The following is a 27,911-nucleotide window of genomic DNA, read 5'->3' as shown; positions in this document are numbered from 1 at the left end:
TGGCTGAGGAAGTGAAGCTCCATCTTTAGGTCATTCAGTGACCATCTCTACTGCAATAACGTCACAAGAGATTCTGAAGCTGAACCCAGCTGCTGAAAACGCTAATCTTGAGGACAGCATGCTGCCGGTGTCAGAACAGCAAAATTGAGGCACTCCAGGTTCAACTGTCTATTTTCATGTCTATTCCAATTAATTAAATAGCTATAAAAGACAAAACACAACATAATGTAGCAAAACAAACCAGATTCACATACCGTCATTTACATACTACAGTCTTCAATACACACAACTCAATTCAAAGACACAAACAGAGGTGGGGAAAATGCTCATGGAAAATTTAATCAGTGGGCTTGAGAAAAATGTAAGATATGGGCTCATTAAGATTAAAGGTTCACTGAACATTTAAAATCAATCAGCCAACATATGACTGGTGTTTTGTTTAGTTTTGCAGTGGAGCTTCAATGTAAGAAGTAATGGAAGTCTCTGTCACCCATGTGTCACACTCATGAAGATTTGACACATTTTAAACATCTCCAGCCATTTGGTTTCTGCTTTGAGAAGTGGATGTGGGACCATGCCTTGTACCGCTTAACATAAGTGAGAATAAGACAGCAGACTAAAAAGATCATGGAGTGTAATTGTCTCTTCCATTAGCAGCCATTTTTGCTGAAGTACTGACACCATTTGCTCCACAGCATCAAGCTGTCAAGTAGTTTTGCACTATTGGATAATTTGCTTTCGGTTTAAGCAGAAAAACTAGCCCTGGTTTTTGAGCAGGGACACTATGGCAGCCACAGTGTGGGCTGAGTGCAGCTCCAAGGCCCTGACCACATGCCAGCAGTGCAGGAATGTAAATAGGAACTGACCTTTCTCAGTGCAAAGCACTGGCACTGGCTCGGCTATATCACCCTTTCTCAGAAACAAAAACCATGAAGCCTGCTGCCATCGACACCAACCCCAGAGCTGTCTGCTCTCTCTGCACAGATGGGTATGCTAAAACACGGCGTAATCAAAACAAGTTTATTTGACAAGCAAAGGACTGATGAAACAAAACAACCTAGTGTTCTAACTGGGGAATGATGCTGTTTTAGATCTAGTTTTACAAGAGAGTCTGAATTCAGCAAGCAGCCTGTATTTCAGCAGCTAAGCCAATGACATAAGCTGTAGAGAAGACGTTAACAAGGTGATGAGTCTTACTTCTGCATTCAGAATATTGTGGTTTTGATCATGTTTTACATCCTGTTACACATTTTGTACAAAAAGACGTCTTTTACTGCAATATTTTCTTTAAGTGTTTTTTTTCCCCCATTTTCTTTAATAATTATAGTGAAAAGTAGAGGTCAACTGATTACTTACATTAACAGGTCTATGCATTTGGTTAGTGTAGGCTTTATACAGTTTTGGAGCATCGATCTAGGCTTTCCTATTTGCATACATTCATGGAAAAGCTCCACCCCTTTTGGGTGCCCTTTCAACACTAAGTGACTCACACTATGTATGGGTCAAATAAGGCTTTCAAAAAAAAAATTTAATTAAAAAAAAAAAAAAAATAATAATAATAATAATATATACTTCTTTTTTTTTTACATATATACACATACACACACACACACACACACGTGGATTTATATCGGTGTGCATTTTATTTTGCTTTTAATTGTCCGTTTCATTTATTAAAACTGTGCTGGTCTGGTTGTACCATCTGATTGTGCCGCCTGTCTTTTCAGACTAATTTCAAATTAAACAGGCATCTACTTAGACACCCATATAAAAAAGATTAAACTTACATTTTTTCAAATAAATAAACATTATTACAATATTTACACATTTTCATGGGGTTCCTGAGATCGTACCATCTGACATGGTGAACTGAACCACTCTAACCATGACTCAAATGTTAATATTTTTTCCAAAATCTGTGAAACAGCTACTGACCTTGGAATTACACCATGAAGGTTATTGGGGGTCCTCTTTATGATGCAATACCCTGGCCCCTCTTTTGTAAGAGCAAGGCAAAATAAAAGTTCCTCCTGACATTTGAGCAAGTAAGAACTTGTAGACTTGTAAACAGTTTTTAAGTGAGTTGAACACATTTAAAGTTGTCCTATTTTTATTTTAAAGTTTTCAAACATAAAATCATGCATGTTACAGTGACTGTGTCTGTGCTTACATCTACTGGAATTTTGACTTTACTTATGTTTGCCTGCGTTGGACAGGAATGTAAGCTTCATGTGATGTCTGTTAAATATAATTTTAAAATCATCATCATCATCATCATCATCATCATCATCATCATCATCGTTGTTAACCGCTTAATCCAGATGGGGTCGCGGTAGCAGTTGGTAGAGCAGACTACCGCTTGTATTCGCAATCTCATTCTTTCGGTCCTTACCCACAGCTCATGATCATAGGTGAGGGTTGGGATGTAGACTGACTGGTAAACAGAAAGCATTGCCTTATGGCTCAGCTCCCTCTTCACCACTACAGTCCGGTACAGTGACCACATTACTGTTGCCACCTCTCCCAGCCTTCGGCCGATCTCACGATTCCTCTTCCCATCACTCGTGAACAAGACCCCAAGATACTTAAACTCCTCCACCTGGGGCAAGTCCTTTCCCCTCACCATGTACTCAGATTTGGAGATGTTGATCCGCATGCCCACCGCTTCACACTCAGCTGCAAACCGCTCCAGTGAGCGCTGGAGGCATCCATGTGATTCAGCCAAAAGAACAACATCGTCTGCAAATAGCAGAGACGCCACCCTCCAGCCTCCACACATAATGCTGTCCTGACCTTGGCTACACCTTGACCCTGTCCATGAATATCACAAAAAGGAGTGGAGACAGGGCACAACCCTGCCGGAGCCCAACGCTAATACTGAAAGGGTCCGACTTAATGCCGAGTATACGAACACAGCTCTCACTCTGGGAGTACAGAGATCGAATGGCCTGGAGTAGTAGCCCTGGTACTCCCTACTCCCGGAGGACTTCCCACAAGATATCTCGGGGAACCCGGTCGTAAGCCTTCTCCAAATCCACAAAACACATGTAGACTGGGTTGGCAAACTCCCATGCCCCCTCAACAATCCGCGAGAGGGTGAAAAGCTGGTCCATTGTTCCACGGCCGGGATGGAATCTGCATTGTTCCTCCTCAATCTGAGGTTCAACTATGGGTCAGAGTCTCCTTTCCAGCACCTTGGCATAGACTTTCCCAGGGAGGCTGAGGAGTGTGATACCCCAATAGTTGGCACACACCCTCTGGTCCTCTGTTTTAAAAATGGGGACCACCACCCTGGTCTGCCAGTCCCAGGGTACTGTTCGTGAGGTCCATGCAAAATTGCATAGGCGCATCAGCCATGACAGCCCCACAGTATCCAGAGCCTTAAGCATTTCCTGACGAATCTCATCCACGCCCTCGGGGCCTTGCCACTGAAGAGCTTGCCAACTACCTCAGTAACCTCCACCAGAGAAATGGAGCTTGACACACCAGAGCCCTCGGCCCTGACTCCTGTGAGGGAAGCTTCGCTGAACTCCTCCCACGCCCTGTATTTTGCTTCTGCCATTGTTGCGGCTGTCACCTTTTTCGCCTGTTAGTACCCCTCTGCTGAGTTGGGAGTCCTTCAGGCCACCCAGTCCCTAAAGGCCTCTTTCTTCAGCTTGACAGCCTCCCTCACCACTGGTGTCCACCAGGGGGTTTCGTGTGTTACCGCCCCAACAGGCACCCACAAGCTTTTGGCCACAGTTATGCCTGGCAGCTTCTACAATGGAAGTTTTGAACAGGGTCCATTCAGACTCCATGTCCCCTTCCCCAGGACATGAGAAAAGCTCTCCCGGAGGTGGGAGTTGGAATCATTCCGAACAGGGGCCTCCAACAGTCGTTCCCAGAACACCCTCACTATTTGCTCGGGCCTACCAAGTCTGATCATCAGTTTTCCTTGCCATCTGATTCAACTCACCACCAGATGGTGATCAGTTGACAGTTCAGCACCTCTCTTTACCCAAGTGTCCAGAACATATGGTCCCAAGTCAGATGAAACAACAACCAAGTCAATCACTGACCTCTGATCCAAGGAGCTCTGGTACCATGTACACTTATGAACATCCTTGTGTTCGAACTTGGTGTTTGTTATGGACAATCCATGCCTGGCACATAAGTCCAATAACAATTCACCATTCAGTTTTAGATCGGGCAGGCCGTTCTTCCCAATCACACCTCTCGAGTTCTCCCAGTCATTGCCAACATGAGCACTGAAGTCCCCCAGTAAGACTATGGAGTCTGTAGGCGGGACCCTTTCCAGAACCCTGCCCACTCACTCCAGGAAGGCAGAATACTCTGACCTGTTTGGTGCATAAGCACACAGAGGTAGAGGTAGGTCCCGGTGACCCTATCACGGACAAGGTACATGGTATTCTGTGCCTGTTTTTTATGGTGGGTTTTTTGGATCGTGTTAGTCTGGGTCTTCACTCCAGACCTGTTCGCCCTGGGAGACCCTACCAGGAGCATATTGCTCCCAACGACTTAAAAATAATAAAATATAAAATCATGCCAAATTATTTTATTAAAACATTTTATATAACTAAATACCTATTTTGATAATTCACTTAGTCAAAATACATGGTTGGAAGGCTGTAGCACCAGACTCCAAACAGAGTTTTGGAGGCAAAAACAAAGTAAAATGAATTTTATATGCATGCAATGAAAATCGTTACACATAAAAGAGATATCGTTGAACAATTTGATGTGTGTCATGTATTCATTAAATTACTTTTGGGGAAAATAATGGACTTTGACATGTATTTGCTTTATATAAAAATAATATAAATATATTTGTATCATTTCTTTATTTAAAAGGTCTGAGCCCCGTGTATCAGCTCCATTTTTCTTACAAATGTCACTGACTTCTTCCTTCTAATGTGTACATAATTATGAAAGGCAACAGATAACTTTAAGGTAGACAGAGCAACAATTACTTTATAGAAATATGTACACACAGACACACACATACATTATATATATATCCATCCATTTTCTAAGCCGCTTCTCCGTAAGGGTTGCGGGGGGATGCTGGAGCCTATCCCAGCAGTCATCGGGCGGAAGGCAGGATACACCCTGGACAGGTCGCCAGTCCATCGCAGGGCAGACAGACAGACAGACACAGACAGTCACTCACACACTCACACCTAGGGGCAATGTAGCATGTCCAATTGGCCTGACTGCATGTCTTTGAACTGTGGGAGGAAACCGGAGAACCCGGAGGAAACCCACGCAGACACGGGGAGAACATGCAAACTCCACACAGAGAGGACCCTGGCCGCCCGGCCGGGGAATCGAACCCAGGCCCTTATCACTGTGAGGCGACAGCGCTACCCACCACGCCACCATGCCGCCTATATGTGCATTTAATGTAAGTAACAGTTGCAGTCTTGTAAATTTTCACACTACAAACATCAAATTTATGGTAAATGAATATCGGCCCCAAATTATTGGTGTCCTTCAACACTAATAAGCAGTACTGTCCCTGAAAAAAAATAAATAAATAAAAACATACTGGTTGACCCACAGCGAGTAGCTCCATAAAGGGGCACATTATCAGTATCACTAATCCCACCACCCCCACCTTATCTTCTGCTTTTCCTGCTTCCTAAGTTGTTTAGTTCTATTTAATGACACAAGCCTCAAACTATAACTTAGCCAGATCACTCCATAATTTCAATTTAGCCACAATGGTCTAGCTTCCTACACTTTTAAAAAAGATTACTCTCATCACCACACAGGTCATGGCCTGTATGACCTAGATGCTGTGTTACATCACTTCACATCATGCAAGGCCTTCAACATTCACTGTGGCCTGTGATTAAACGGACTAAACTAGCCTGTGACAAATAGTTCCAAAGTCAATTATTCAAGACTTTTAAACAGCAATAACTCTTCACTGTTTAGACAAGTTCTTCCTCAATAGGTTTCCGAGCATAACTGGAACCCCCTTCTAGGACCTAAGAGAGGAAGACTCGCTGTTCTCCTCAGTTCTCTCTGCTAAATCAAAACTAAAAGTCCTATAACCCATTTCAAAGATATCTTGCCCACACAAAATCTCCCATAACAGCCCAGTGTAGAACTTGTCTGCCAAAACATCTCATTGCATGTAGTGTTTCTAAAACTTGAACTTCTAAGGCCAACTGGTACCTTAACCAATTATACATAAAACAAACCCTACCCTGGGCCATATAAAAAAAAAAAAAAAAGCCACAAATGTCTGGAGAGTGTGCATTCCCACTCTCTACTGGACCCCAGCACTTGCTGACAGCAGGAAATGCAGAAGACATATGGGGCTCAAGATGCTGGGTTTAATTAGCCTCCCTTTAAATGTACCCATGTTCTCTCACATGTCCCATAGATCAGGTTCAAAAAAGGCCTGTGATGTGCACAGCATCACACAACACCACAAACAGCATGAGCGAGGGTGAATGCGGACAGAGCCTGCTGCCGCTGCAACTGTATCTAGCCTAAGTCAGCATGGAGGAAAAGGATATGCAACCCAACACATGCTGGGTGACCTAGAGAACAAACAAGGAGCCACAGGACTGAGCACAGGGGCCTATAGCAGAAAGGCTTAAAAACAAGCTCAGTACTTAGTATTTGGTTTTATGACATGCTCACATGTTCTGTCAACAGCCTAGTTTTCCATACTAGGACTAAAGGTTTCATGTAACAGTGATTTTTCTGTTGTTGCCATTTTCTCTGCATTGAGACACCTGATTCATCTTGTGTAGGATTTGATAAACGTGCACAATACAGTGGGGTCCCCAGAACTATGACTGAGAAGCACTGCTCTGGCTCTGTCACAACTCACGGCTCACAGTCAGCGAATGAGACTTTCTGTACTCTGAGAGCTAAACAAGTCAACCAGGTCCATCCTAATAATTAAACTGAAGAAGAAAGAGAGGCTTCAAACTGCATCTTAGCTTGCAGAGAGAAGATCTGCTTCAACTGAGTAATGGGTACCACTGCACTACATGCAAACCATGAAATCATCAAGCTGAGATCAGAGAAGACGGCTGATCAATGGAATGAGACACAGGTTTAAACTAAATCATAATGTGAATATGGGCTGCAGAAGACAGACTGTACCCAGTTATGGTCTAATCAAGTTAGACCAAAATTGAGCAGAAGACACTATGCAGAAACACACATTCCACTGCTACAGTCAATTACAGGCCAAGGTAAAGGCAAAGATAAAGGCCCCTTTGATAGTAGCCAAAATAAGATTTTAAAGAGCCACTTTAAAAGAAGCTAGATCAGTCTGGCTAGATCAGTCGTGTCAGCTAAAAAGGTGAGCTAATGCAAATAAAACCCTGCTAAGCTAATTGTTAGCATTACATTTCCAGAAGTTAGCTAAAGAACATGAGAAGACCAAGCTAAAGACATCTACTACCTTTACAGTTAAGGCAAAAGATTGGTTCATTGTGGCCAACTAAGCTCTGAGGGGTGCACTAAATTAGCAACAGGAAAGTCTGTGGGCTCTTTTCTAACGGAAGTGGTACTACAACGTCTTCCTTGCAGGGCGCATAAGTCTATGGTACTGCAATCCAGTTGGCCATGAGAAGTTAAACTGCTCCTCAGTGCAAAGAGGGAAAAGATGCAGTTACCTGCCAATCAGCTACACAGCAACAGAGGGAGAGAGCAAAGTGGAGTGCACTGGGTCAAAGCCAGACAGAGGGTACAGGCCCAGAGAGTAGAGCAGTCCACTCCACTAGCCTGCAGTGATCAGCTGAGCTGAACTGCTCTGAGACCTTCACAAAGAGGCCTTCGCCCTTCCTGATGCAGCACCGCAATAATCCAATTACTGCTCCATATTCCTGCCAGGAGTCATGTAGCAAAGCTCAGAGCTCAAAACCAGTGGCACCTGCATTTTAAATATAGTGGTTAAAGTGTTCAGTTGGAAACCATGGAGCTGAGAATTTGAGCCCATACACTTAGCAATTCACCAGAATGCCATAAATGGTAGTTTCATCTCAGTCATTTTGTCTACTATCATGGACTTTCAATCTAATGCAAGCCGGCAATGTAGCCTGCGGTAACTGGGATAACTCTTCAGCTGCAAATGCACGTATTACAAACACATAAGCATAACAATCTCAGTATCAGCTGGTTTATGGTGGTCTGTGAAAAGACAACAGAACACAGGATCCATACAGGTAGCAAAAAGCAATGAAAATAGACTCATTTTAAATAGGCCTCATTTAATGTCCTTTTTATATATGCATACACACATACACACTTCTACATGCTGCACACTTATAGTGCACATGTACAGCTATTCAAACATCTCTTTAGCTCCTCCTCATGTCTCTTCATTACTCTTTATACTTTGGTCCATTTATTGTATTTTAATTTACATTTTTAATTACTTAAATATTAAAATTTGTTACTAGTCTGTGCTTTTAGCTTGTCTGGTCTTTCACATATTTGATGAAATAAAGTGATTCTGATTTTAACAGGTTTAGGTATAAAAGCCGGTGCCCTACAGGCAGCAAAAACACATACAAACAGCTGAATTCTGAACTTATGTTTTGACCAAGTGGCCATAACTTTTAGAATACTGACTTCTGATCATCTGAGAGGGGAGGAAAAAAAAATCATAAATAAATAAATCTTCTGAGCAGGGCTGCCCCCAGTAAGGCTTTCTGGAGTGAACTTTATTTCTAATCAGACCTTAACCATTTCCTAAAAGAACAACCACTAACGTCTCAACACCAAACCAACAGTAGGATCTAAAAGGAGGGCCAATAACATTAATGTAAGAATCGAGTCACCCAACCGTCTAGACGACTTCACAGCCAGGAGCTGGAGAAATTAACCTGCTGTCAGACTGTGTTTAATCTATTGTGATAACAGCGATATGAATCCAGCCAGGGCCTGATGACTAACGTGCTCAAACACAATAGGACCACACGGGCAGCCTCTGCTGTAAAATGAGCCTTTAGAATCTCGTTTATCCATTTGGTTCTGACAGTTATACTGCTGTTGCTTTCAAGCTGTTCTCACTTAAAGAGGCAGTTATGGCTAGACTACAGAGCAAACTGCTCTGATCTTTGGGGCTTAAACAGCTGTAATGTTCAGTAGCTTTGGCACAGTTCTCATTTACTAGGAAAGAGCAAGGAAAGGGTTCTGATAAACATACAGACAGTGAAAGAACGATAATTAAGGAAAGACTTTGCAATTTAATTTAAGACAAAATTGTATTATTATCTTTATTATCTTATCTTGATATTAAAGAATCATTAGAAAGTCAGATAAACCTAATAAAAACAACAGGGGCCTATTTGTGAAATAAAGAGCTCTGCCTTTTCCAGTTTTTGTTGTTTTTCAATCTGCTGGCATTGCCAGCTCCCCACAGAGCAGTTCTGTACGAAAGAGCAAACGCAGTGGGAGTGTAGCGATGCCAAGGAAAACATGCACAGAGTACAAACCCCAAGGACAGGACGAGACCTATAGTAAAAAGCAGAACAGCAGTAAAACATTAAACAGTGCAATCCAACTAAAATGTCCCAAACAAACTCTACAAGCCCAGAAAACATGAAATATGCAAGTTATCTAGAATGAAGTTCAGTCATGTATCTGAAGACATGCATTTATTCAAGTATCATCATCATCATCATCATCATCATCATCATCATCATCATCATCATCATCATTATTATTATTATTATTATTATTATTATTATCTTAACCATGAGCTCATAATAAACTGGCTGAAGCTGAAGGCTTTAAGATTGCTTTAACTGGTATGCTGCTCTGGGACAGTGTAAAACAGCACTATATTTGGCACATTTGCAGCTGCATCACGCAGTAGCCTAAGCGCTGTCCTGATGTAATTCTAAACCATCAAAACCAATGAGTCAGACTGGCATTCAGGCCTTCAGGCCAAAGCTCAGCACTGCTACATTCATCAACAAATGTCCATCACCAACATGCTACACACATAAGACATACGGTTTTGTTGAGATGAGATCAAAAGCATCTTCACTCATCTTCAGAATGTAGACTTGCCTTAATAAATGTTATGGCCATGAGCTGACACAGTGCCCTTAAGCTACTGCTTTGAAAACAATAGCTCTCCTCCACCCAGCAGAGAGCGTTTCCTTCCCCTGGCCTCAACGTCATCTCTTTATTTTTGTCTACATGGAGAAACGGTCTGCTCTCTTAAATATGTAGCAGAATATTCCGTTCCACTGGTTTTATATCCGCTGCTCTTGCTCCCAGTAGCTCTAATCCTTGGTCACAAGAGAGGCCAACATGTACAGCATCACAAAATGGCTGTGTTCATTCTGCAAAATTTCAGATTCTTGAACTTTTGAGACCAAAATGGTTCAAACGAACTGCTTGCCTAGCTAAACAGCAAAATAAAAACAAATGACTGCTCACAGTGAAGGCCCAGAGTGCTCCAAGGCCACCAAACACTTAAGTATGTACATATACTTTAGAAATGGTAAAGGAAAAGAAGAAACAGTATAAACAGGCAGCAAACAGCTTTCTGAATGCACAATCGACCAGCAGCGCACAGGAGATGCTGCTTACATAATGGGGGAAAAATGAGGATGTATAGCAGGGACTAAAGTCCAGTTAAGGCAGCTAGATGATGGCATGAACCCAGGGGAATGCTCAACAATGTCTGACTTTCCCTCCATGACCAGAGGTTAACATGATACATACATAGACAGACAGACAGACAGACAGACAGACAGACAGACAGACAGACAGACAGACAGACAGACAGACAGAACCTACTTAGGGACTTCATAACACATGTAATTACTGAATATTTTTATTATATATATTTATATTTTATTTAATTTACACAAACACCTTACACAATCCATATACAAGCTGACTATAAAAAAGTTCATGAAGCAAATCACATTGTATTGACAGTAGAGCCTTAAACTAAAGTGATGGACATCTGTTCCATTTATAACACGTTATAAATTATGTAGAGTTATGTAGCCTCATTCTCGTGTAATTGAACTGATAAAGTAGAGGCCTAGATCAAGAATATAAGAGTGGTCTTATAATATAAAGAATATAAAGAGCGGTCTTAAGTTGGCCTCTGCCTAACAAATTCATCACCACAGTTTTATAAATGAAATAAAATGTCCATCACTTTAATTTGAAGATCCTTGTCATTTACTTATAAAATATTTTGTGTCATCTTGCCAATACTGAAATAAATTTTTTAAATGTATATGCATGTCAATAAGTCCCCATGTAGGTGGCCTTCAAACAAAGTGTTACCCTTTCATTTTTATTATGTCTCCAGAGACGACCATGTAAAGAAAGAATGTCACTGTAAAGTGCACGTTGTTTCTCTGAGCATATGACCGTAACAAGCTAAATCTGAAAGACTTGTACACTACAGAACACACACACAGATTTTTCTGATGAAATTTCTGAGTGTGTGTACATCTCTCAAATTGTCATAATCCACAGTGCAACAAACATGCAATGTCTTAAATGGCGCAATTCATCCCCTCTAGTAAGTTTGTCTTGACACTACTTTCAGTCTTGGCTGCAGTGCATAAAATTGCTCAACACACAAAGATCCAAGTATATTATCGTTCTACAGAGCAGACAACGAACTGGCAGACTCAGAAAACCAACAAACATATGATTAGGCAGCACAACAGCCCTACACAGATCCAAAATGCCACTGGACTAAGGGAAAAGGCAATGAGTTGGATTCTGTCTCTAATGCTTCTCAAACAGCTTCTCAAGACTCTTCTAGAAATAACTGATAAGTGTTTAAGATCAGTTTGACCTTTAGATTGACTTCACCACTCTTTGATTGCTTTATTAAACAAAAGCCAGTAAATACCAACAGAACCTTAGAGCAAATGAGATCATGCCTTGAGTTCAAGTCTAGCGACAGACAATAAGATCACAGATAGGGACAAATCTGTGAACTGTTTGCTGCCACAAACAAGCTATTTATAAAATGGAAATGGAAAAAAGAGCCATGAGTCAAAAGCATGGATGTGAGGCCTCTTCCCCTCTTCCACCCCTCTTTATTTTGGCCAAGCATGACATGGGCATGACTTGCTCATAAATAGAGCACACTGTACTTAGCACTGGTATAAAACAAACAGAAACACAGCACAGCCATTGCACCTCACTGAAAAAGCAGGCAGGTGATCTGCCATTCTCAACAAGACAGGGAGCCTGATTCACATGAACTAGCACACAATCTCATCATAATTTGGTTTAAGCTTTTAAAGCCCATTAGGCAATCAACATAGAGACATACTACAAGGTTTTATCAGCTCGACTCTGGCAACAAAATAAAGAGGGGCAAGACGACTTCAGTAAAATGTTGCTAATACTTTATTAGGGCAAAATATAAGCATACTTGCCCATCAGATCTCAGTGGCTAAGCTTGCAGCCTTCTCTACACTGGCTGTGAGATGGTGTATTACAGTGACATAACCTACATTTATAGTAGTCTGTAGCCCACTCTGACATTACCATTCATCATTCAAAAGGACGGGATTAAACATCTGTCGCCCGAGCCTAGCAGATGAACAGAAAAAAAGACACGTTTCAATAGTGATGTAATATCCTGTCTGGGCCTCTCTAAAGCCAGGTCAGAGAGCTAGCTGCACTGTGACATGACGACCATTAAGACTCTCTGTGAGCAACACCAAAACCATGAGGAACCTAACAGACACAAAAACAGCCACCACAGCCACATCCTGCTCTGGATGATAGAAGAGCTCACAATCACAGAACAAAATCAGAAACGTCAGCAAACTCCTCAACAGCAGGTGACAAGCATGCTAGAATATAGACAACAGCAATCAGCGAGAACGTAGTCAGTCATGATTGGTTTCTACGCCATTATGCTTGTTTAAGTTACTTATGTACTTCAGTTCTCTTGTGGCATGGAGCATGTGAGCAGCACATACAAACACCTATCAAGCTCCTGAGGGTAAGCCACAGCGTAACCAGTAATGAAGTGCAGGCGCACGATTACTGAACTTAGATGCACATGTTCTGTGTAGCTTTGGCCTAAAAACTACCAGAGGTGTGGGGGGAAAAAGGGGGGGAAAAAAAAAAAAAAAAAAAAAAAAAAAAAAAAAACCCACACATTTTCAGGTTTTAAACAATTTCAATTCCGAGGTCAAGATTCAATCAGAATTTTGAAATTTTACATTTTGAAAATTGATTCTACAGAGATCAAACTTTAGCATACAAAGTGCAAGATAGATTTCATAACACAACACTGCAAAACAGTGACCTTATAAACTGAGCTTTACACAATACACAAAAAAATAGTATAGTGCACTCTCAGAAAAAAAAAAAAGGTACGACACCGTCACTGGGGCAGTACTCCTCTCGTCACTGTGGTGGTACCCTCAAGGGTCCATCTCAGTACCTCAGGGAACATAACTGTACCAGAATCCATTGAAATGATATTTTCTAAGTTGTACTGATTCCACACACCCTGTCTCGCCTCCAGGCTTTTCATTTTAATGCTCTCATTTAAAACATTTGTTTATGAAAAGATACAAATATCTACTTTTCCACTAGTAAAAACTCATGTAAGGTACATCAATGGACCTTAAAACCACTGGTTGTACCTTTGAGGGTACACTTACAATGTTTGTACCTTGATGAATGAATCATGTACCCGCATAGTATGTTTATTTCTAACAGTGTTATGACTGACAGCAGTATCCACCAAAGACAGTAAATGAAAATTCCATATCAATCATTCAACTTTCATCTTATCAACATCCATGAGCCAATAAGCATGCATGTTCAAAAACACAGACTGCTGACTGGCTGTCTAAATTATGCTCCAAATGTATGTTATGAACTCCAGAGATTCTTTATAGGTCTGCATTTCATGGCACCACACACTCATTTCAGGTTTAAGCCACACCTACGTACGCTTTCTAATTTAACAAAAAGGTAAGAAGAAAGTATCATTTAAGCTGAAAAGTCAATTTATTAGAATTGGCACTGGTACCAAAACACCCCCAGACAATACCCAGATGCATCAGCTGTAAACTTAATATGTTGCACTGCACGTTTTCCACTGTTTAATGCTACATCAAATTTGTTACACTCTTAAAAACCTGAGCTTGATGAATATAAAACTGCCTGAATATTTCCATCTCTATATAAATTGGCTGTTCAAAAACTTCAAATTTGCTCCTTAACTTCACATGAACAGTTCAGCTTTCTGTGAGGTGCCTTCCCAATGGCAAAAAGCATCAGTAACAGCCTGGCATTGACACGACGACGAAACGATGTGACATTCTATACCTCCATAGAGGTGCTGCGAAGCAACACAAACCTCAAGAGAAAGGCTAATTTCATCAGAACATTAGAACAGGAACTAGTACGTTCAGCAAGTCTAATAGAACAGATTAGATTCCCTCTTTTGTAATATCTGCATGATGACAAGCTTTAAGCTACGCTGCATTAATGTACAGGCTTTTATAGCATAATCAGCAAAGTCATATTATATCCACTGTTCCTTAAAATCAATAGGTTTTCCATAAGTGAAAGGAAGTCTGTCTTTATTTGGGTCAAAAGAGGGCAACAATCAATCAAGCAGCCCACACAGCCTTCTTCTGAAACACTGTTTCTTAACTATAGACACACTGCATTTTCAATTCGTGCCTAATCATTCAATCAGTGGCAAGACACACCATCACTAAACATTTCTCAATAGATTTCAGCTCACAAGATGAAGTGAAATCAAATAAAAAGGAGGTTATGTCATGTTTTATTAGTAAACAGTGGAATTAAACAAAAATATATGTGGTGATAACCCTGCAACCTTGATAAAGAAAAATCACTTTAAAGTCATGGATAAATGAAACTGACGCAGCTCTTTTCTTATAACAAACACAAATCAACCCAGACATGTTTGGTGTCAGGGGACAGGAAGCTAATGTAACTAAAAATGATACAGATATTTAAATCTACTGTATTAGCTCCAGTGCAAAATGAAAGATGCCAAAAGAGGAAAACTGTAAACTTTCGCCTGAGCCCACTTCACAAAAAGTTCAGATGCTTAAAGTGTAAATTTAATTTATCCAGACCACCCGGACCAGAGAGCCCCCCACAAACACGAGCTCCGAGCCTCTGGCGTTTCCACACGCTCTCACTGCAAGCAGCAGGCAGCAGGTACGAGTGGAAACTTCTAGACACCGGTAAACGACACAGCGCCAAGCCTACACAAGACCTTGATGTTAACAGCCAGAAAGCAAAGCTGTGACTTAGGCAGGCAGCCTGCGTGAGAGGAGCAGAGCACAGAGCAGCAGTTTGGCTGGGATAAATGTGGAGGGAGCAGCAACACCCGAAAACTAAACTGACAGCGTGCATGACCGTTAGCCGGATGTCACCATGAACTCGACAGCACACGAGTCGGGCACGGCGAAACATGATCGTGTGGTCGATTCACAGACGCGAACCTACAGGCCAATATTTGTTTTGTTGCGTGTAAGACTGAATATGGTCATGCTTTGTTCCCAGGAGGCCTTGTAGGTTTAAAGTGCTTACCGACATCACAGCGGTCGCCTCGCTGTGTTTAGAGCAGCAGCGCTAGCTCAGCTAGCCGGCTACCCTCTACTTCACTAACTTAACCTGCTTTACAAACAGCGGCTACACGAGATATCCGCATTTGGAGCAGTTTTAGGGCGAACGCATAACGAACACATGCAGCACCTGAGTCAAAACCACCAACCGACTGTAACCGTGGCAACCGTGGCATCATGAGTGCGCGTGAAAAAGTGAACTCTTGCGTTACTATGCGAGTCATTTTGATTTACAGCAGTCAGTCCGTCAGTCAGTAAGTAGCTTATCTCCATCTCCACCCGCTCGGAAATACACCGAGACCGGGCGTTTGGAGGGAGTGCGAAAAGCAACGAATAATGAACTCACCCCATGAACCAGTCCATCCTGCCGGTGCCAGGGGGGGGTGATGATGTACCAGCGCAGCCCGCTTTCTCCTCCTCGGCTTATCCGGCCGCTTCCAACCGTGTCCGGCCAGGGCAGAGTGTGTCTCCGTGCTCCGGCCCCCCGGGTGTCTCCAAGACACACACCGCTACAGTCCGCGTGTGAGTCTAAAGCCCAGAGAGCAGCAGCAGTGCGTGTGAGACAGAGAGAGAGCAGCGGTGTGGATCTGAGGGCGGATGAGGAGGAGGAGGAGGCTGCATTGACTTTGAGCTTAAGCACGGCAGCAGCGCTAGGTTAGCAGAGCGGCGGCGGCGGCGGCGCGTTCAGAAGAACACGGAGCCCTGAGTGACTGACGGAGCCCACACTGCACTGCGCTGCGCTGCGCCTTCGCTTTGCGCCCTGCAGAGTGTCCGGACAGCGCCGTGCGGGACCGACTGCAGCAGCGCTCAGTCTCCGCCGCTGTACCGTCCAGATTCGCCCTTCTGCTACATAGCGAATCCGGAAGTAAACACGGAAGCGACCCCCACCTGCGTTTCCGTGGTGTGTGTGGGTGGGTGTGTGTGTGTGTGTGTGTGTGTGTGTGTGTGTGTGTGTTTGAAGCCTAGGCCTTAGACTGATGCATAATAAGTACGCCCACCGACTCTGTTCTTCAGCTGAAGATTAGGCTTTAGAATCTAAAGCCTAGCTCTCTGTTATGTTTTTCTTTTTTCATTTCTTCTGTATTTATTTTATTTATTTATTTTCTTCTTTGGTTGCACCCATCCTATTTTCTTTTCCTGTACTTGCAGTACTCTTTTTAAATTGCGCCTTTTTGTATGTATGCATGTTCTTTGTACAATAAAGTTTTTTTAAAAAGTGTTTGAAACCTACTCTTTTTTTCCTTGATTTATTTTTTTTTTCAAAATTCAGCTTTTAGCTGGTCATTTATTTCTGTGTTTATTTACATTTGTTTATTTATTTATTTCATTTTTAGCTGACTACTTGTTTGTTTCTTTTTGTTTGTTTGTTTAAAAATGTATATACATTACTGCAAGCAAAAAGGCCCCAATATTTCCTTTTGGCTCCTGAGAGGGAAGAGGATTTTCCTCTTATTATATTCTCTTTTTTGTATGTATTTTTTTACTTTAGTCTTATTTTATTTTATATTATATTATATATTATATTATATACTGGACCAGTGTGTTGCTGAATTGTGATATAAAAACAACAAATCAGTCAAAAACTATTATAAAGCACTCTTCAGTCACTGTGTGATCTGTATGCCTCTTTATACAGTCTGTAAGAACCAGCAGATGGCGCTGTAGTTAAATGCAAATGGATGCATATGCTGGCATATTTGTGCACAGGTACAGCATATATTTATTACATCAAACAAATTAGTTACCATAGACAACTGTAGGGAGAACTATATCAGGCTACAGATCAGTTTACAAGCAAGAGTGCTACAGTCAATTTTACAATTCTTTGAAGACTGTGTGAATTCTTGGTGAGATAAGATTGGTGCCTCTCTGGAGTCTAATAGTTGCTCAGGGTTAATATTGCTCTGACTTAGGTAAGGCCCTGAAAGCCATTTATCCAGTACAACCAGCAATGAGCAATTCCAATAGTTACAACCTAGATCTCAAAACAGCCAGGAGAGACGGCTGCAATGCACAGTGGAAGCTATGGCATTACCCACTGCTCTCCCTCTCTCTGGCACACACACTGGCATCTCAGGCAAGCTGGTGTAAAGCTTCCATGCATTCTCGAAGTCCTGCAACATATTCCACCTCCAAAACAGCTTCATCCCCTGCCCCTGGAGGTAGACCAAACACTTTATGCATTAACATTTGCAGATTTTTAAGAATAAAAAAAAAACAAATAAAAAAAACACATGTGGTTAGTTGTGCCCAAACGTTTGCATAAAGCTGTATTGTGTAGCATATTCCCTATTTTTTTCCTTCTCTTTCACCTTTATACATTTAAAGCTACAATATTTCTTAAACATGTAAATATATGATGGCATGTCATTTTAAAAATAAAACCTATGTTGTTTTTACTATATATTTAACTATATATTTATAATGATGGCCATTTGTGATGGTGGTGTCATTCGGTAGGTAGTTGGATGGTCAAGTGTATCGGAGGACCCAGAAGCATCACCTATATCAACTTAGTTTCCAGGTTCCCAAAAGTGCTAATAGTTTATTAAAGTCTTACACACCGGAACATTTACACTCATGAGCAAATAAAAAATAGAAGAATGAAACAGTTTAAGAATAATCTCATTGATATAGAGATCAATATCTGACTGTTATTCTTACACTCTTGGACCTAAGCTGTCCAAGCTGTGTCCTCCTAACTGCCCCCTTATGTCTCCCTATTAAGCAGGGCACCCCTTCCACTTTGGTCATATACCACCCGAGGTATCTTATACATAAGAATAAGGCAGAATAAGAAACATCATTATAGCCATGGCCATCATAGTCAAGACATATTCATATACGTTACACTCATGGTACCACTGTCACATCTTTAGTTAATTAGCTCTAATAATGCTCTGATAATGCCTTTTATTTCCACAGGTTCCCCCTTCATTTGGATTACAATAGACTCCTCTGGACCTAGAAAGGAACCAGATCCCCTGCACTCTCACCTCATAGTGACATCACAACAGGTTAGTAAACATTCTGTCTTTACAATGTCTGTTATTCTTGTGTGTGTTCATCAGTGCCGTCTTCCACTACCGTCTCTTGAGGTGAGGAGTGTTAAAACAGTCTTGGGCTAACTGAAATCATCAGTGTCTTCAACTATGAACAATGTATTAGAAACCAGTGCTATTACTTGCATTATATATTTTTCACATTTTCCCTCAAGTACATATCATCACCCAGAGGACAAAACCTTAACCTCAAAAATGCTCATTTCTGCAGAGAGGGAACACAGTACAAGTGAACAAGACCTAAACTATACATAGTGCAGTTAGACAAGACACTGCATAGCAAATCAACTGCAGTACAATCAATACACACCAGTAGACAACTTGGCTCAATACCAAGCAGTACATGCAACACAATACAATAAATATGCACAACCAGACATTAAAGTGTTTAAGAATGTGAGTCATGCATAAGAAGCTGATTAACTGAGCAAATTTTTATGTAAACTGAAACAGCAGCACAGCGTCATGCAAGTGATGTAATGCTTAATCCAGGCCTACAAAGTCAAGTTATTAAATCTAATTTCAGTTCATTCCAGCTTCCTTTATTTTCAGGAGACTTGCTTTCAGTTTTTCCAAAGAATTTCATACCTCTAAATTTCAGTCCTCGAAAATGTTTCTGCTTCTCACAAGCCAACTAATCCCAAACCCATTCAGTGATGTTGAGGTCTGGACTCAAAACACCTCCAGCTTTTTTGTTTGATTTGCACATTTTTACCTTTTTCTGTTCTCAGTAACAGCTTCTTGACAGCCACACATCCTTTCAGACTCATTCTGCTGACTTGTCTTCTCACAGTGGAAGGACGATGACAGAAACTCCTGTTTTTTTTTCAGATCTGAAGCAAAATTAGAGCTTGATTTTCTCCTCTCTCTCAAAGATGAAATCAGTTAAAGTGCTATTTAACTGATGGTGACAGTTTTGGTGGTCTACCAGCACTTGTGTGGTTGTTAAGGGTTCCATTTTCTCTAAATCATCTAATAACACGTGACACAGTCACTTTTTCCTTTGATGTTTCCCTTTTTTGTGCAAGTGGGTTATCTTATATCTAATCTCCTCAGATATTTCTCATGAGAAAAAAACTACTTTTATTTAATAGTCACTTTACTGGACATGAAAGATGGTCTCAGCTCAGTCCATCACAGTCCATCACTCTGAAACACTGTATATCACTGGAGATCCAACCCAAGACTGTGAGATGCCAAAATCTCTTCACAAAGAAAAGTTTGCATGGCCTAGCCATTAGACTACTGAACCTGTGTCATAACCAAATAATCCTTCCACCCTTACACTGTCACTTTAATGACTTATCAAACTGTCTTCCTTTATTTAACTTCAATAAATCATTTACACTGCCTATTGTCCATTGCACTTTAATGTTTAATGTCTATTTGCACTCTTTAATGTTTAATGTCACCCTATTACCTCAGGTATTTGCACTGTTTAATGTATTACCCTCAGCATTGTCTTTCTGAATATGCTCTGCATTGTCTGCTAGGGTTTAATCTTGGACCATGTCTCAGGTAGCCTGAGGAAATCCTGTTTCGTTTCTACTGAACATGTGTGTCAATGAAATGGAATTCGACTTTTATAGGCTATTCTGTCACCCTACATTTAAAAATTCATCCTCATCTAAAAATCAGTGTTTCAGATCTTATCTTCACAAAGAATATCAATCTAATGCAAGTGTGTTATGAGTTCTTTTCACTAACATTACAGAAACAGCCTGGAAAAATCAGTGGTGGTGCAAAATGAATAAATACCAGCAGATGGCAGCACTGTACCAGATACAGTAAATCAATTTCTTAATTACAGATTAACCTGAAGGTAATCCAATGTATAATGCTCAACAATACTAATAAAAAAGAGAACATATAAGTGATGTGTTCAGGTAGCGGGCTCTCTGTTTATCTGTTATGGAGATGGTTGGCACAGTGTTCATTTCTGGGTGAGTAGGCAGAACCCTCATTAAAAAGTAACATAAAAATGACTGCCCTCTTGTCTGGTATTCATCCAGTTCGTTAAGGGATTTAAATGATTCAGTGTGTAAAGGAGAGAACAGCTTTTAAAGAGATATTGAAAATATATTCATTTTAGGTAGGAGAAATATCAATCAGTTATATTTTAATATGATTTGAAAGCCACACTCACTCCTGAAATGGGCAGGGTTGGTTGGCACATTAATTTTAGGGCTTTGATTTTTAGGCATTGATATAGGTGCACTTTGTAGGTCTACAATTACAGACTGTAGTCCATCTGTTTCTCTGCATACCTTTTTAGCCTCCTTTTACCCTGTTCTTCAGTGGGCTTGACCCCCATGGACCCTCAGAGAGCAGATACTATTTGGGTGGTGGCTCATTCTCAGCACTACAGTAACACTGACGTGGTGGTGGTGTGTTAGTGTGTGATGTGCTGGTACGAGTGGATCAGACACAGCAGTGCTGCTGGTGTTTTTAAACACCTCAGTGTCCCTGCTGGACTGAGAATAGTCCACCAACCAAAAATATCCAGCCAACAGCGTCCTGTAGGCAGCGTCCTGTGACCACTGTTGAAGAACTGCAGGAAGACCAACACAAACTGTTCAGCACTCTAACAGAGTGGACAGTGAGTGGACACAAAAAGTGTGTTTAAAAGAGCTGATAAAATGGGTGTAGAAACAAGGAGGTGGTCGTAATGTTATGCCTGATCAGTGTACACTGCACCCACCAAATAGGTTACTAAATAACACAGTTAATGTGCACTACTGTGCTCTACCACTGTTTAAATAAAAATCACATCAAATTTATAACAGGTTGGTCTTACCAGTAATCCTATGAAAATAACATACCTTAGAATTTAATAGCATTTTTTTTTTCAAATGAATAAATGTTAACTAGAACTACATATGTATTGTTTTCAAAATATTGGAAGAGAACCTCATATTTCCAAAATGGTAACTTTACAGAGGAAGGAAAAAAACTACTTTACTTTTAATGTAAATCAGTGGAACCAGACGTCTTAGTTAGTAATTTTGGGAAATTTCTGTTGGTCCATTCATCATGAATTTTACACACAATGTACAGGGCATCAGGTATTTTCAAATGTCAAAACAATATGTCAAAAACTGAAAAACGACAAGAATGGAGGTTTTCTTCCAACAACAGCAATATAAATCATACATACAGATGCATTACAAAAAAAGGCTCGTTTCACTTCTATAGCAAACCTTAATAGTGTTTTCCAGAAGCACTGATATTTTCTGGATTATCACCTCTGTTACTGTCTAGCTGTTGAATAATGTGAACATTCATCAACTGAAGACAAAACAAGAAAGTACAATCAAATAAGTGGGAAAAGCACACAATTTCTATAGTGTTTGTGAACTACTTGTGAGCTCAATGTGTAGATCCTCATTAACATTGGTTCAACATTCACACCTTTGCAAGCTAAATTTATAAATACATCTTGAAACTTCATGAGTCTAGACTGACAATATGGTGTAATCTTTAGCCGTGTTGAGCTGGTCCGAAAAAAGACACAGAATATACAAATGAGCAAAGTAGTCATTATTGTTATTTTTCTTGCTATTGTTCTTCGTATTGTATTAAAACAAGCCAATGATAAAAATAAATAAAACATTCCAAACATTCAGTAGATTCAAAAATGTAATTTTGCTACCATTTAATGTTTATATTCAGCTCCGATTGTTCCTATTTCTTGCTTTATTTGTTAAAACTATAGCCTTATCACTGTGTCCACCAAACTCAAGTGGACACTATGAATATAGCTGTGACTGCACTACCTGCAGGAAATTCTTTCTGCACATACTTGAAGTGTGCAGTTTCTAATGTCTTCTTGTTTTTCACCTTATTGACTCGCACATGCGTTGCACATTTTTGTGTTTTCTCTTCTCTAATACAGCTAACTTAGCACAAGGGACCTCATAATTAGTCAAATCTGGTGTTTCAGATGAGAGAAAAACAAAGTATGAGGTACCTAGATTGGACCCTATTGTAATGTGTCGAGATTATACCACAAAGCCTCTTAACCTTTACTTTGATGGAATGGTAAAAGATGTTAGACATAAAAAACAAGAGTTTCCTCACTGCATTCAGGCCACTGGGTTGCCTACAAGGAGTAACCTCTTTTTCCTTTTGCATGTTGTAATAAATAGTTGCAGACACTGATCTTTTGTGCCGAGGTGATTTGAGGACAGAGGCATCGGCGAATGGAAAAGAGAGGAATGTAGCTCTGATGTAACAATCCGAGTTTCTCCTAAGTTTCCATATATAAACTCTGGGATCCAAGATGAGTCTGGCACACGCAACATGGCTCCGGCTGGGAACAATCACATCCTCTGGAACGCTCTCATGAACACACACACATACATACACACACACACACATACAGATCTTCTCTCATTCAAAAACCAGAAAATGACAAGAATGGTGTTTTCTAACCAAATCAATACAAGCTGAAGTTAATTATGTTTTTGTTTACAACCTCTAATGTCAAACAGTAAAACTCATTTTTCCGAATTAAAATGTGTTTCGGAAAAAAAGGAAAGAAACATCTTGGGAACATGTTTTACATCAGAGATGATCTCACAAGCAACTCATTGCCCCCATGATGCTACTGGGGAATTTAGCTTTGGTGCTGAAGTAAAGGCCAAACAGAGGGATCTGTTGTGCTTCAATGGCAGCATGTCATCATGCGGTCATGGTCAGATGGCCTTCAGTCATCATGGATTTACACAAGGACTAGTCATCATTATCTTAAAAAAAAAAAAAACTGGAACACGAACTACCACAATTAAGCTCTACTCATTTCTCTCAGGTCTGTGGTGTAGGAACTTTTAAAAACCAAAAAAAAGAAATTTGTTTGTCGCTACAAACCCGTCACTTTTATGCTCTAATGTAATCTACTGATTCAACTATCTGAAGTAACTACCCATGAGTCATGGGTGTCCAAAAAAGATCGTAGGTACTATAGATCACATTGCAACTGCCCCTCCTGCACTGCCAGTTAGAGTTAGGACAATATCACACTTTCATTTTCCATCAAATACCAAGTAATAAAACAAGTAATACAAAGAGTAGTGTACCAGTACAAATACCATTAATGATACTTTTAAAAGTACGTAAAAGAGGGGTCCCAAAGTCTGAAACCGCTATTGAAAATGTTTATATTTTGCATTCTTTTCTGATATAATACAAAGTTTTTCATTACAAATGACATTATCAGCATAATAATTTGAGTAAAACATTTTTTTGTTTACACAAATTTCAGAAATTCTCAGTGTGTCCTCCTCTGGCTTTAATGACGGTTTGTGCTCAAGTTGGCTTGGACTCCATATGTTTAGGCAAAAGTTTCTAATGAGTAGATCAAACCCACCTGCCCGATTGTGCCTAGGTGTGCATGAGTGCATGAGGAAAGGTTGGGAGGAAAGGTTGTTCCTATTCCTCACATTTAGTACAGATTCCTAAATCAATGAGTTAATATTCAGCATTTATAAGAATATGTTGAAAATCAAGTTTTATTTGTTAACATTATGTTTTGTAACTAAAACATTTCAAAAACACCAACTGAATAGACAAATAGTTAAATATAGTATAGAAAATATAAAAAATATGTTTGTACTCTCATTGGGTGGTTGATATACTTTGGGCAGCCCTGGGCAAAACAATGCAAGCACTCAGCTTTAGGAAACTGAGCTGGTAGTCAAATCCTCAGCTCAGAGAGTGAACAGAGAGGAATATGTCAGTGGGAAGAGGGGAATTTCTCTATTTTCCCACCAGACTGAGAGTGCTCCTGGGCACACAAGGGGGCTTTCTTACTGCTCTGTATCACCTTGACCCACAGCACTCACTACACACACACACATACACACACACACACACACACACACACACACATACCATCTACAAGCAAAGCAGTCACTATATCTCAGACTGAGATAACAGAGAAATAGAGAAACAGAGAAAACCAAGTGCAGACAGAAATGAAGAAAATACAGCAGTGATTGTCTGGCACTGGGTTTCACATTTGGGAGAACTAAAAACAAGTAACTCCAGCTCTGTGCTGTCCAAACCGGGGTCTTTTCAAATGAAGTTTTAACCCAACAATTTACAGCATCACATCAGAATGTTTGCATCCTTCCTCTCTTCAGCCTGATATCCATCACTCAGGAGCTGCTAAACAAGCTCAGCTCTTAACTGAATCAGAAAAAATGAACAGATTGGTTAAATTTTCTTGTGGGTAGCGGACACTTCTGTGGGCCCTGAGTTGCGAAAGGTTTAGAATTCATAATGGTATTTAAAAAAATAGTTCACTTTCTAATTTACTTCAGGCTGAGGCGTCACACTCTGGTCCACCTTACTCCAAGACAAGGCAGAGACCAAATGATGTTGAGACAGAGACAAGGTCAAGACTATTCCTTTATGGTCTCAAGACCATATTCAAATGTTACAACGCTATGTGTTTGCTTTTCTCAGTAATGGCTTCTTTACCGCTAAACACAACCTTCCAGACTCATAGGATGGACAGAAGCACTTGTGGATTGTTTCAGATCTGAAGCAAGTGTGCAGCTTGATTTTCTCCTCCCTCTCAAACATGAAAACTTTAAGTACTGTTTACCTGATGGGGACAGTTTTGGTGGTCTACTAGCTCTAGCATGATTATTAGGAGTATCATTTTCTCTAGATCTTTGAATTTTTTATTTGTTTTGTGACTTATTTTCCTTTGCCTTTCTACTTTCTTTCATAAGTGCATCTTGTATCAGAAATATCTCCTGAAAAATTAATAACTTTTTTGCTTAATGGCTGCTTTGACTGGAATTTCTTTTTGCACACCATTGTAGGTCTTGACAAGATATAAAACAGGGTGTGACCTCAGCACTGTGTGGTGTTGTGTTCTCCAATGTGATCTATCTCTCCACCACCTCCTCTGTGCCATCTCTCCTTTCAGTTGGGAGCCCATTGATAATAGTGGGGCTTTATGAATGAGAACAATAGCAGCAGAAGAGGAATCTTCCACTAATACACAGAATAGAGAGGGCACATCAACATGCACACAGGTGCTACACCAACCACTGTTCTCAGGACTATAGAGAGCTGCAAAAGAGCAAAAAAGTATCAATTAGTTGTACATTGCAGACATTTGGCCAAATTTGTTCTGTTAATATACATATTACTCTCTATTTGTCTTGAAAATAATAAAAAATTACAATTTCATCTTTAGATTTAGACAGTTACCACTGCTTCTGACCCTTCGGCCTGTTGCGTAAGTCTAATTTTCTTCTAATGAGAGGTTTAGCTTGTGCAGTGCATTTCGCGTATGAGATTTGTTGCATAATTTTAAGGATAAACTGAAGCTGTAGCTGTTCTCTAAGCTTTCACCTTGGCAGGGACACCTGCAGATTAGTCATTTAAGCCTGTGCTGCTTTACACACTCACACACCTGCTCCCTTCCAGGTAACTTCACCCTGCTGCACACGTTGAAGCATGCTATGCTCTATAAAGATTAAGATGACAGATCTCCCATTGAACTAGGCTGTTAACTTTATTTGACTGTCAAACAAAGTCATTAAAGTCATTATTTGAAGTTAAAATCCTATTTGATGACATGCTGAGTAAACATTGCAGTAAAAGTTGTAGTAAAAGTCTCTATCAGTAATTCCTGCAGTTAGCTTGTCAGTTTCACCAACAACTATTATGCTGCAACAAGACCATTTAATAATCCAATAAGTGGCATTAAGTGGAGAATGCACATCAAACCTTGTGGCGGATGGGCTACAATAGCAGAAGACCACATTGAGCAGGTTCAGGTTCACTAATACTGGGTAGGGCCTCCTTTTGCTCTCAAAACAGCCTCAATTTGTCCTTTAATGGATTTCACAAGACCCCTTTGAGATTCTGGTCCATGCTCACTTAAGTGGCACTATGCAATTCCAGATTTTTCAGGTGCACTTTCATGTGGCAAATGTCCCGTTATACTTCATCCCAACAGGTGTTCTGTTGGATTCACATATGGTGCCTGGGAAGGCCACTAAAGAATGCTGAACTCCCTGTAATGTTTATGAAACCAGTTTGACACATGTTTTGCCATGTGATATGATGCATGATCATACAAAGACCAGAGCCTGACATGTGATGTATTAGAAGATGGGTAAATTGTGGCCATGAAGGGATGTACATGGTCAGAAACAATACTCAAATAGATTGTGGCACTCAAGTGACTGTTTGGTATTAATAGGCCCAAAATGTGCCAAGAAAGCATACACCGTTACAGCACCTCCACCAGCCTGGACTGTTGACACAAGGCCGGCTGGGTCCATGGATTCATGCTGTTGGTGCCAAATTCTGACCGTACCATCTGTTTGCCTCAACAGAAATTGAGATTCATCAGGCCAGCCTCTATCTAATATAGTGTTCCTAATAAAGCGCTCAGTGAGTATATTCTGTCCATTTCACATGGAAAATCTAGCTTGTGCTTCCACTTACTGGCCACTTCATGAGCTGCATCAACCCTATAGGTGCACTATATGTAGTAAACGTGTAAAAAGAGTTATTCCTGTTTCAGAGTCAAGAAAAAAAACTGAAAACATATTTAACACAAAATTACAACAAAATGTATTACTGCTTACATGCTTTTCAGGAGACTTGCTTTCAGTTTTTCAAAGAAATCTGCAGGGATATTTTTACACACCTCCAAAGTTGGATTTTCTGCTTCTCATGATCCAGATCATCTCAAGTGCAAATTTAGACTCATCAGCCCTTAAAATACATTCTCCACATCTTTTTTGTCAGATTAAGATTTTACCAGAATATTAAAATAAGAAGAAAGGGTGTTCTTTGTACATTAAATCATCCATCCATTGTCTAAGCCGCTTCTCCCTCAGGGGGTTGATGGAGCCTATCCCAGCGGTCATCGGGCAGAAGGACACACCCTGGAAAGGTCGCCAGTCCATCGCAGGGCAGACAGACACTGACACCCAGGGGCAATTTAGCATGTCCAAATGGCCTGACTGTGTGAGGAAACTGACGCAGACACGGGGAGAACATGCAAACTCCACACAGAGAGGTCACCCGGCCAGGGAATCGAATGAATGAATGTAATCCGAACAACATACGTCCCTTTTTATAATTAAATGAATACATAGGAATATTCATAGTAACATTCTGATTTTCTGATTCTCACAACTGAAGTAATCCCACATTCAATGATGTTGAGGTCTGGACTCTGGAGTGGTCATTCCATTGTTTTGAGAAC

The 27,911-nt window shown here is 40.6% G+C and overlaps 1 protein-coding gene across 1 annotated transcript in view; it reads right to left on the bottom strand.

Annotated features, from left to right (window-relative positions):
- mob2a (MOB kinase activator 2a) overlaps nt 1–16,454 on the bottom strand; it is a 51,579-nt gene extending 35,125 nt beyond the window's left edge. Inside the window, exon 1 of the mRNA XM_037542867.1 lies at nt 15,952–16,454. Within this exon, the coding sequence (XP_037398764.1) occupies nt 15,952–15,968 (17 nt within the window). The 5' untranslated portion in view covers nt 15,969–16,454. The remainder of the gene's footprint in view (nt 1–15,951) is intronic.
- Nucleotides 16,455–27,911: the final 11,457 nt, after the last annotated feature.

The sequence above is a fragment of the Pygocentrus nattereri genome, chromosome 11, assembly GCF_015220715.1.
Source record: "Pygocentrus nattereri isolate fPygNat1 chromosome 11, fPygNat1.pri, whole genome shotgun sequence".
NCBI lineage: Eukaryota > Metazoa > Chordata > Actinopteri > Characiformes > Serrasalmidae > Pygocentrus > Pygocentrus nattereri.
The sequence above is the reverse complement of the archived record's forward strand: the minus strand, read 5'-3'. Positions and strand labels throughout refer to the sequence as shown.